Below are 10,544 nucleotides of genomic sequence, written 5' to 3' on the forward strand. Positions count from 1 at the left end.
ATCAGAGCGCAGCCCAGCTTGAGACATGACACAAATCTCACTGGAAAAGTGGGCTGCAAGTAGAGGGGAATGCAGCTGGGAACACCCCTTCTCCCTTCCCAGCTCACATACCTACAAGGAAGGAAGAAGCATTACAATGAGCAAGGGAAGCTCTTTCCTCAGGGATGGGGGTCACAGAACCAGAGGCCTATGCAGATAGAAAAGGTTTTTTAGGTTTTGGTTTGGGTTTCTTTGGTGGTTGCAAAGAACTAAATCATCTGACAGCCTGTCCTGATGGAGAGGTTATTCCAAAAGCATTCCTTGCCGAAAATTATACTGAGTATTAATCACAAAGGTTCTTCCATTCATTTTTTTAACACAGAAAAGCTCAGGAAGAAATTCTGGAGGTACTTGCATTTTAAAATTAGAAAATAAGTAGTTTGTGTGTGAAAGGATTATCAGGACAGCTTGGAATTTTCATCACCAGTAAAATGATAACCTTTTTGTGGTTGTAGTCCTACTTGCATTGAATGTAGATTTTTTACTAGAAAGGGTCATAGGAAAATGGAGGAAACAATTCCCAAAATAAGAAGAGGGCACACATGGAGAGTTACAGCTGAAATTTGGACTTGAGACAGAGTAAAGGATCTTGCACTACCTTTGTGCAGCATCAGAGCTATGGAGAAATGCATGCATCTCTTCTATGCACCCCCTTTTCCTTTTGTAGCAAGTAGCAACCATCGCAACTTGAAACAATCTGAACACTCCACATGATAAAGTACTTTTTTGCCTCGTGTGCTTAGGACACAGCAAGGTTAGCATCTTTAAACATTGCTGTTAGAAAAGAGGAGAAGAATTACTGTAAGAATGACATAGCCCCAATCTTTCTACACATTGAAATACGTCTTTAAATAGGGCTGCCTTCTGTGCTCCAAGCACCAGCAGACCTGGCTGACCGCATCCCAGGAAAAGACGGGTGCCTGGGCTCAGCTGAGCTGGCTCAGGAAGCCCAGATAATGTATCTGAATCGCTTCCACTCCCTACATGCAGGGGCTTTTAAACACTGTCTTTTGAAATCTCTGGTACAAATCCCATGGAAGAAGTGAAATGGTCATATGGATGTAAGGCATATTTAGCTCCTGGAGTTTTAGCCTTAATGGATACTTACATGTCACTGGAAACCTCATGGGGGGGGGGTGTTGCACTTCAGACTCATAATAGCAGCTTCTAATTGTGCATTTATTGACGGGGCAAAAAATCAAACAATGAAGGTTTCTAAAACGTTGATAAAGACAATCAGAGCGATTCACCCTTTTCGTAACACGATGAAGGCAGATAAGCCTTTTACTCATTTTTCATTTTGACAGTGTTTTCCACCTGAGAACATTTGCATGAAAGACCGTATTTCTCAGCAGGAAATGGCACAGGATATAAACAACAGGGAACATCAGGAAGCTTCAGAAGAACTGGGGTCTATTTACAGCATTTATCTGAACTGAATAATGTAGACTCCTCCGCTTACCCTGCAGGTTTATTTCTTGACAATGAAGGAGTTAAAAATACTTTAATTGGTGAAAAGAAGCGAAAAGTTAATAGCTGGTTTCTGGATTTAAAAATCCGGGGCCCTGCTCTGCCCTTTCCGGAGATATCCGACCTTTTTCGTCCCCTTTGCGTCGTTTTTCTCCGCCCAGCCCGGCCTCCCTCCCGGCCTCTCTTCTCGAATCAGCCGTGTTACACCACACTCCCTCCTTCGACTCCGCAATGGTCGCCGATCAGTCCTTGAATTCCCATCTCTGGCAGCGGCGTGGGGAGCAGGAAAATTTCCGCTTGCCACGGCCGGACCGACAAACCCGGAGGGTTTTGTCGTGGCAGGAGACACGAGGGGTCCTGGTGGGGGCTGTCCGCTCCGTTATCCACCACCCGCTGCATTTACGCAGCGACGAGATAGCCCGGCTTCAGCCTGAGTTCTTCATAAACGTACCCAAATTAAACTCGTGGGATTAAATCGCACAATAAACCCAATACTGCTTACTACATATTAAAAACCCTTCGAGTGTTTTGGTTCTTTTTCTGCTTCCCTCGCTCGAGGAATAGCAAGCACAACGAAGAAAGAAACAAATTCATACGTAATTAATTCGTTTCAATGTCCAGCCAGCAATTCAATCCGGGTGCCGTTGTGCGATCCGCCGTCCGAAACAGCGCACGTTCCCCTTTCCTCAAGCGCGGTGGGTGAAGAGGGATGTGCAGTGGCGGCTGCCCCATCAGCGGCCGCCGTGCGCGGGAGCGGGACCCGCCGGGGGCGGGGGATGCGCTGCCTTTTGCCGCCCGGAGCACCGGCTCGTCGGAGTTGCTAAGTGGTCCCATTCACACGGGCTAGAGGAGGCAGATTTCTCTCTGTCTTTTGATGACAGGCGTTTTCACCTTCCTCTCTCGTTCTGCTGTTGCAAAACTGAGTTAACGTTAAAGAAATAACCGGGAATCTGCCTGTGCCGCTTGTAGGAGACTGCAGGTGTTCACACTCGCCTTGTTAAGAAATATATATATTTTCAAAACCAATCTGCCCACTTACCCCAGTTTTTGCAAACCACGTCTATGAAACACGTTTACAAAAGTGTCTGGCTGTACAATATACATGTGAGGCCTTGTGGCCCTTCACAGTTTAGACCTCACATATCCCTATCGGTTTTTTAAGGCTTTGTTTCCCAGATACATGATTTTGCACTAGAGCTATATAATGCCTAAATGCATTCTGCAACAGGGAAATAAGAGGAATACCTACCTACAAGAATAGTAATGAATACTATGTCTTCTGTACTATTGCATTTGTACTTTTGATACCAGAGCATTCATTAATATGGGAAAGAAATCCAAAAGATTGTCCTTTGCAGTCTAGAAACTAGAATTTAAGCCCTCTCACACGACATTGAGATGATGCACATGTACCCAGAGGTTTTTGCAGGACCTTCCCTATTTTTGCTACAATCCCCAGTGGTTCCAATATACAGATACCAGTTTCATCATGTGGAAGAAACACACATGCAGAGGGGAGCGGAGAGTTTCCTCCCTTCGTAGATGGGTGAACTTATTACCAACTCAGTTTTAGGAAAGCTAAACTCAGCAAACACTAGGTCCATAGATATGTTAGCCCACATCTCTCTTCTTCTTATACTGGAGAATAGAGATGGGGAAAACCGTGGTTGCGTTGAAAACCACTCCTATTGCTCCTGTGCCACCGAGCTGATCACCAAGGCCATGTCCACCTCCACTGGAGCACAAAAAAGAACCCCAGGAAGGTCAAGAAGCTGGCGGCCTCTGCAGCAAGAGCCTGCACAAGACTGTAAGGCTAAAAAAGCAGGGAGGAGCCCCGCTAAAGCCCGAAGGAAATCGGAAGCAAGCAGGGCGGCACCAAAGCAGAGAAACTTTAAGGCAACACTGTGCCCTGCTGGAACAGCAGCAGCTCTTCTAAGAGCCACTCGCCTTCTCCCAAAACGAGGTGGGAGCTCAAAACTCCCCATACCTCATGGAGAAGAGAGGGCGGATCCAGCCAGGAGTGCCAGAAAAACAAAATTAAAAGCGATAGTGCTCTTTCCCAGTGGAACGCAGCAGCCGTCACCGTGGTAGCACATCACATCAGGGAGCTCATTAAGGGTACTGGTAACCCCGCCGGAAATCTTGCCCTAGTGCTCTGCAGAGTTAACTCGGCCAAGGAAAGTCAGCGTGGCGCTCTCACGTGATAGCATTAAAATGCAGCGAAAAACGGAAATCAACAAAGGGCCCGAGGCAGCGAACACCCTGCATATTGCAAAAGAACTGGTTCAGGGTCACTGCTGGGATTGTGTGATTTCTTCAGGGTTTTACTTTTGTGTGCGTGCGCTTTGCTTTTTATTCCTCCACCTTCTCTCTAAGTTTGAAAACTCCGTGTCACCCAGAGTTGCAACAGCGAACGGCTACTCTTAGAGTCTTGAACAGAACAGAAATAATATAGATTGATAGGAAGATGTCACTTTATATCATCCTTTAATAAACACTGCATAGAGCACTTACAGCAAAACCAGAGCTGGCTTAGTAGGAGATACAATATTTAATATCATACAAAAACATAGATCCTACTGCTGACATGTTAAAACTGTCCAAACATTCACAAAGCATAAAAATATTTTATTAAAAATAGACCAGGGAATAATTCTAAGAAACAAGAAACTAAACTTAACCCTTCAGTGAGTCTGTCCAAGTTTTAAAAAAATTAATATTTAGCATTAATAAAAAAACACAATTTCAACAAGAAATGTAAGCAGGAACGAAAACCAGCATAATTAAGGCAAAATCACATTAAGAAATAGCAGCTCACATGTTTCTGCCTGCATTCACTCAAAGAATCGAAACCACAGAGAGCGACTCCACCCTTTATGACCATTGTGGGTGGCTCTGAAAAGAGCCTTTTGTCCGTTTTGTTTCCTGATTAATCTTAGATAAGGTCACTTAGCTTTAGCCTTGTGGCTGTCGGTCTTCTTGGGCAGCAGCACGGCCTGGATGTTGGGCAGCACGCCGCCCTGCGCGATCGTCACCTTGCCCAGCAGCTTGTTGAGCTCCTCGTCGTTGCGGATGGCCAGCTGCAGGTGGCGGGGGATGATGCGCGTCTTCTTGTTGTCGCGGGCCGCGTTGCCCGCCAGCTCCAGGATCTCGGCCGTCAGGTACTCCAGCACGGCCGCCAGGTACACCGGGGCGCCGGCGCCCACCCGCTCCGCGTAGTTGCCCTTGCGCAGCAGCCGGTGCACGCGGCCCACGGGGAACTGCAGCCCGGCCCGCGACGAGCGCGACTTGGCCTTGGCCCGCGCCTTCCCGCCCTGCTTCCCGCGGCCCGACATCGCAGCCTCTTCAGTCCGACGACGCTGCCCACGGCTCCGCCGAAACACCGACCCGCTCCCATTGCGGCCGCCCGCTTTTATACCGCTCGGGCGGAGCGGCGGCGCACGCGCTGATTGGCTGGGAGGACAGGGCAGTGCCGGCAGCCAATGGCAAGGCGGATCGGCATCTGCCCAATAGCAAAGCTTCGCGCGTGGTGACGACCTGCGCTCGCACTTCCAGCCAATGGCGAAGCGACGCTCTCGAGCCGCCGCTTTGCACAGCGCCGCTATAAAAGGGCTGCGGCGGGCGGCGGCGTTACCCGGTGCTTGGTTGTGGCTGTGTGTGGGTGAGCGAGAGGTGCGTGTGCTGCCATGCCCGAGCCGGCCAAGTCCGCCCCCGCGCCCAAGAAGGGCTCCAAGAAGGCGGTGACCAAGACGCAGAAGAAGGGCGACAAGAAGCGCAAGAAGAGCCGCAAGGAGAGCTACTCGATCTACGTGTACAAGGTGCTGAAGCAGGTGCACCCCGACACGGGCATCTCGTCCAAGGCCATGGGCATCATGAACTCCTTCGTCAACGACATCTTCGAGCGCATCGCCGGCGAGGCCTCGCGCCTGGCGCACTACAACAAGCGCTCCACCATCACCTCGCGGGAGATCCAGACGGCCGTGCGGCTCCTGCTGCCCGGCGAGCTGGCCAAGCACGCCGTCTCCGAGGGCACCAAGGCTGTCACAAAATACACCAGCTCCAAGTAAATCTCTGTTTGAACGATCTAAACCAAAGGCTCTTTTAAGAGCCACTCACCTCTCCAGTAAAGGGCTTTAATTTCTATATTTAATTTTGGTTTTACTGATGGTATGTTCTGTGATTATCTTAATTACAAATGTTCAATCCCAATAATGTAAAAGCTCTAGTATAGTTTACTGTTAAGACCACAACCCCTGAATTTGTCCCTACTTCTTGTGGTTTTCCCTCTTTACAAATTTCTCTACCCCACTGAACCTAGCTATTACCGGTGAGTCTTCTTCATGCTACCTGTCTCTGTGCGCGCTGTTGTGGGCTGCTTCGATTGCCAGTTATTTGTAGGGCACCTTCCCAGTGCTGTCCGAAGCATGATATTGTTCAGCAAAAGTCCATGCCGTCTGAAATGAGAAAAGGGAACGTGGTTACAGTGATTGCTCTCCCTCACTCAGGCTGGCTTCAGCCCTGGTCTATCTCTTCTCCCTGTTCTCTTACAACAAACTTCTGTAATCAGTCATAGATATATGCAAGTAATTAGTAAGAAAACAGGTTTGGGTTTTTTTTTAGTGTTTTGTTTTATTGGTCTTCCCTATCTGGAAAAAAAATCTTTTGTTTAAAATGTATGCCTTGAAGAACTAATTAAGCTATTTCCGTGTATATGTTTTTCTAAGGTTCCTAATACAAGATTGTTAAAGTTTTCAGAATAGACTAACATTCAGAGAGTCAACGTCTAATTGCGTGTGAACGACTGCTTTTTCTAGCCCCTGCTGCCCCCGATGGGCGTTTCCGACCACTCTGCCATTTTGCATGTTTACAGCATAAGGTGAAGATCTGAGACTCGGAGAAATAGGAAAAACTCTAATAACCGATAAAAAACTTGTCCCAAGGACACCATACGAGAGAGAATTAGAGAAGTTAAATAACTTCTACAGAGGCAGCTTACTTGGAGCTGGTGTACTTGGTGATGGCCGCGGAGACGGCGTGCTTGGCCAGCTCGCCGGGCAGCAGGAGCCGCACGGCCGTCTGGATCTCCCGCGAGGTGATGGTGGAGCGCTTGTTGTAGTGCGCCAGGCGCGAGGCCTCGCCGGCGATGCGCTCGAAGATGTCGTTGACGAAGGAGTTCATGATGCCCATGGCCTTGGACGAGATGCCCGTGTCGGGGTGCACCTGCTTCAGCACCTTGTACACGTAGATCGAGTAGCTCTCCTTGCGGCTCTTCTTGCGCTTCTTGTCGCCCTTCTTCTGCGTCTTGGTCACCGCCTTCTTGGAGCCCTTCTTAGGCGCGGGGGCGGACTTGGCCGGCTCGGGCATGGCATGACACTGCCAACCTCGTTATATAGCGGGCTGCCAGTTATAGGTGACGAAGCCCCACCTCCGACGGCCGTGTGACTCATTGTGGCCACAGAAACGCGGGCGCAGAAGTTCCCGCCCCGGGCGCTGTTGGCGTCGATCAAGAGCTGAACGATGTGTGTGATCGTGGGGAGAAGAGCGTTTGTGATCGCCGCGGAGCCATAAGCGCGACCCTCTGTCTGTCCTGGGGAGCAAAGGCATGTGTGCTTCGGGTGGCGCAGAGACGTGCCGCTATGGCGGGGCGCAGAGCAATGGAGTGTCTTCGGGCGGGGAGCGATGTTTGTGCTCGTCGAGCGATGTGAGTGTCTTCGGACGGGGAGCGACGGGTGCCGCCGTTGAGCGATGGACTGTCTTCGCGGCGCAAGAGATGGGCGTCCCGCCGGCGCCGAGCGATCGAGCCTCTTCGGCCGGGAGCGATGGCTGTTCCCGCCGTCGCGGGGCGATCGAGCCTCTTCACCGCGCAAGAGCTGGGCGTTCCGCAGGCGCCGAGCGGTCGAACCCGTTCGGGCGGGAAGCGATGGCTGTTCCCGCTGACCGTGGGGCGATCTAGCCTCCTCGCCGCACTAAGAGATGGGCGTCCCGCTGACCGCGGGGCGATCGAGCCTCTTCGGGCGGGAAGCGATGCCGTTCCCGCTGAGCGCGGGGCGATCGAGCCTCTTCGCCGCACTAAGAGATGGGCGTCCCGCCGAGCGCGGGGCGATCGAGCCTCTTCGCCGCGGTAAGAGATGGGCGTCCCGCCGTCGCGGGGCGATCGAGCCTCCTCGCCGCACTAAGAGATGGGCGTTCCGCAGGCGCCGAGCGGTCGAACCCGTTCGGGCGGGAAGCGATGGCTGTTCCCGCTGACCGTGGGGCGATCTAGCCTCCTCGCCGCACTAAGAGATGGGCGTCCCGCTGACCGCGGGGCGATCGAGCCTCTTCGGGCGGGAAGCGATGCCGTTCCCGCTGAGCGCGGGGCGATCGAGCCTCTTCGCCGCACTAAGAGATGGGCGTCCCGCCGGCGCGGGGCGATCGAGCCTCTTCGGGCGGGAAGCGATGGCTGTTCCCGCCGAGCGCGGGGCGATCGAGCCTCTTCGCCGCACTAAGAGATGGGCGTCCCGCCGGCGCGGGGCGATCGAGCCTCCTCGCCGCACTAAGAGATGGGCGTTCCGCCGGCGCCGAGCGATCTGGCCTCTTCGCCGCACTAAGAGATGGGCGTCCCGCCGGCGCGGGGCCATCGAGCCTCTTCGCCGCACTAAGAGATGGGCGTCCCGCCGAGCGCGGGGCGATCTAGCCTCCTCGCCGCACTAAGAGATGGGCGTCCCGCTGACCGCGGGGCGATCGAGCCTCTTCGGGCGGGAAGCGATGCCGTTCCCGCTGAGCGCGGGGCGATCTAGCCTCCTCGCCGCACTAAGAGATGGGCGTCCCGCTGACCGCGGGGCGATCGAGCCTCTTCGGGCGGGAAGCGATGCCGTTCCCGCTGAGCGCGGGGCGATCGAGCCTCTTCGCCGCACTAAGAGATGGGCGTCCCGCCGAGCGCGGGGCGATCGAGCCTCTTCGCCGCGGTAAGAGATGGGCGTCCCGCCGTCGCGGGGCGATCGAGCCTCCTCGCCGCACTAAGAGATGGGCGTTCCGCCGGCGCCGAGCGATCTGGCCTCTTCGCCGCACTAAGAGATGGGCGTCCCGCCGGCGCGGGGCCATCGAGCCTCTTCGCCGCACTAAGAGATGGGCGTCCCGCCGAGCGCGGGGCGATCGAGCCTCTTCGCCGCACTAAGAGATGGCTGTTCCCGCCGGCGCGGGGCGATCGAGCCTCTTCGCCGCACTAAGAGATGGGCGTTCCGCCGGCGCCGAGCGATCTGGCCTCTTCGCCGCACTAAGAGATGGGCGTCCCGCTGACCGCGGGGCGATCGAGCCTCCTCGCCGCACTAAGAGATGGGCGTCCCGCCGGCGCGGGGCGATCGAGCCTCCTCGCCGCACTAAGAGATGGGCGTCCCGCCGGCGCCGAGCGATCTGGCCTCTTCGCCGCGGTAAGAGATGGGCGTCCCGCCGAGCGCGGGGCGATCGAGCCTCTTCGGGCGGGAAGCGATGGCTGTTCCCGCCGAGCGCGGGGCGATCGAGCCTCTTCGCCGCACTAAGAGATGGGCGTCCCGCCGGCGCGGGGCGATCGAGCCTCTTCGCCGCTCAAGAGCTGGGCGTTCCGCAGGCGCCGAGCGGTCGAGCCTCTTCGGGCGGGAAGCGATGGCTGTTCCCGCTGACCGTGGGGCGATCTAGCCTCCTCGCCGCACTAAGAGATGGCTGTTCCCGCCGGCGCGGGGCGATCGAGTCTCTTCGGGCGGGAAGCGATGGCTGTGTCCGTCGTCGCTCAGGGCGATGTTTGTGTCGTTGGTCTCAAGGTGGCACGTTTCGGGAAGGCATAGAGCAATGTTTATATGTGGGCGTAAGGGTAATGAGTTTGTGGGGTCGGAGATACGTGTTTCAGGGAGACGAAGAGTGACGTGTTTATGGAGGCGTAGAATGATGTGTGCATCGAAGGCGCGGAGTGATTCGTATGTCTTTGGGGCGCAGGACAGTGTATATTGTGCGGAGCGCAGAGCGATGTGTGTGTTGTCGTGGGGAGAGGAGCGATATGTTTGTCACCGCCGCAGAGCCATATGCGTGGTGCGTGTGCCGTGGGAACAAAGGGGTGTGCTTTTCGTGGGGCGCGGAGCGACATGTAGCCAGCCGGCGCAGAGCGATGGGAGTGTCTTCGGGGAACGGGGCGATGTGTGTGTCGTTCGGTGCAGAGCGATGTGTCTGTAGGGGAGGAGCGCAGCGCTGTGTGTGTCGGGGCGTAAGGGTAACGTGGTTTGGGGAGCGCAGAGCGATATGTTTCGAGGGACACGCAGAACGATGGCTGTGTCCTACGCAGGGCGATGTGTGCGTGGCGGGGCGCTGAGCGATGTGTGTCTCCGTCGGGGAGCAGAGCGATGGCAGCACCGTGTGCAGGTCGATGTGTGCGCCGGGCGGTGCACGGTGATGTTTGCGTCGGGGAGGGAAAATCTAATGTGTGTTTCGGGGTGTCCTGTCTTTTTTGGGAGCGCAGTACGATGCGTGTTTCGGTGAGGCGCAGTGCGATGTGTCTGTCGGAGACACCGTGTGTGTGTGTTTGCATATCGTTTTATGGTAAACATGTTACGGATCGTGGAGGAAGTGAAGGATGTGTATACTGAACAAAGCAGCGTACTGGAACCCAGCAGCGGTCTCTAAGGTCACCGTAACAAGCGCTCCGTGTTGGGATCCCCGAGCACTTGGAAGGGGACATCAGGTCTTGCTTCTCCTACTGCTTGACGACGTGGGAGTGAGCGTATTGTGCACTTCACATAGATCATCTTTTGCCAGTTTCACTTCTGGTTTCTTCGGTCGAGCTTGCGCAACCCGCGACAGCACAGCGCCGGGACTACCTACTTGCTCGTGGATTTCCGTGTCCCGTTCGCCGAGCACGGCGCTGCCCTGCTGCCCGCCCTGCCCGAGGGCAGGGACGTATCCCCGCTCAGTAAGACGTGATGATCGCGAAGGTGCCCATCGCGCTCGGGAGCTCGGCGGCTGCGCCCAGCGCATAAGAGGTGGCTCGTTCCTCTTTGGCCCCGGCGCCGTGTCCTGCCGCGCTGTGCTCCCGC

At 54.8% G+C, this 10,544-nt stretch overlaps 3 protein-coding genes across 3 annotated transcripts; 1 reads left to right on the top strand and 2 right to left on the bottom strand.

Moving 5' to 3' along the window:
• Nucleotides 1-3,979: 3,979 nt before the first annotated feature.
• LOC309588720 (histone H2A-IV) lies at nt 3,980-4,890 on the bottom strand. Its single transcript, XM_082308376.1, has one exon. The coding sequence runs from the start codon at nt 4,842-4,844 to the stop codon at nt 4,455-4,457; it is 390 nt and encodes a 129-aa protein (XP_082164502.1). The 5' UTR covers nt 4,845-4,890; the 3' UTR covers nt 3,980-4,454.
• Nucleotides 4,891-5,155: 265 nt separating this feature from the next.
• On the top strand, nt 5,156-5,576 carry LOC309589027 (histone H2B 1/2/3/4/6; the record flags this gene model as incomplete). The annotated part of the gene is made up of 1 exon (XM_082308865.1): nt 5,156-5,576. The coding sequence occupies exon 1, from the start codon at nt 5,196-5,198 to the stop codon at nt 5,574-5,576; it is 381 nt and encodes a 126-aa protein (XP_082164991.1). The 5' UTR covers nt 5,156-5,195.
• Nucleotides 5,577-6,501: 925 nt separating this feature from the next.
• LOC309589190 (histone H2B 1/2/3/4/6-like) lies at nt 6,502-6,873 on the bottom strand (the record flags this gene model as incomplete). The annotated part of the gene is made up of 1 exon (XM_082309138.1): nt 6,502-6,873. One exon carries the CDS (start codon nt 6,871-6,873, stop codon nt 6,502-6,504), a length of 372 nt encoding a protein of 123 aa, XP_082165264.1.
• Nucleotides 6,874-10,544: the final 3,671 nt, after the last annotated feature.

Source organism: Platalea leucorodia (assembly GCF_965183815.1).
Source record: "Platalea leucorodia genome assembly, chromosome: 4".
Classification (NCBI taxonomy): Eukaryota; Metazoa; Chordata; class Aves; order Pelecaniformes; family Threskiornithidae; genus Platalea; species Platalea leucorodia.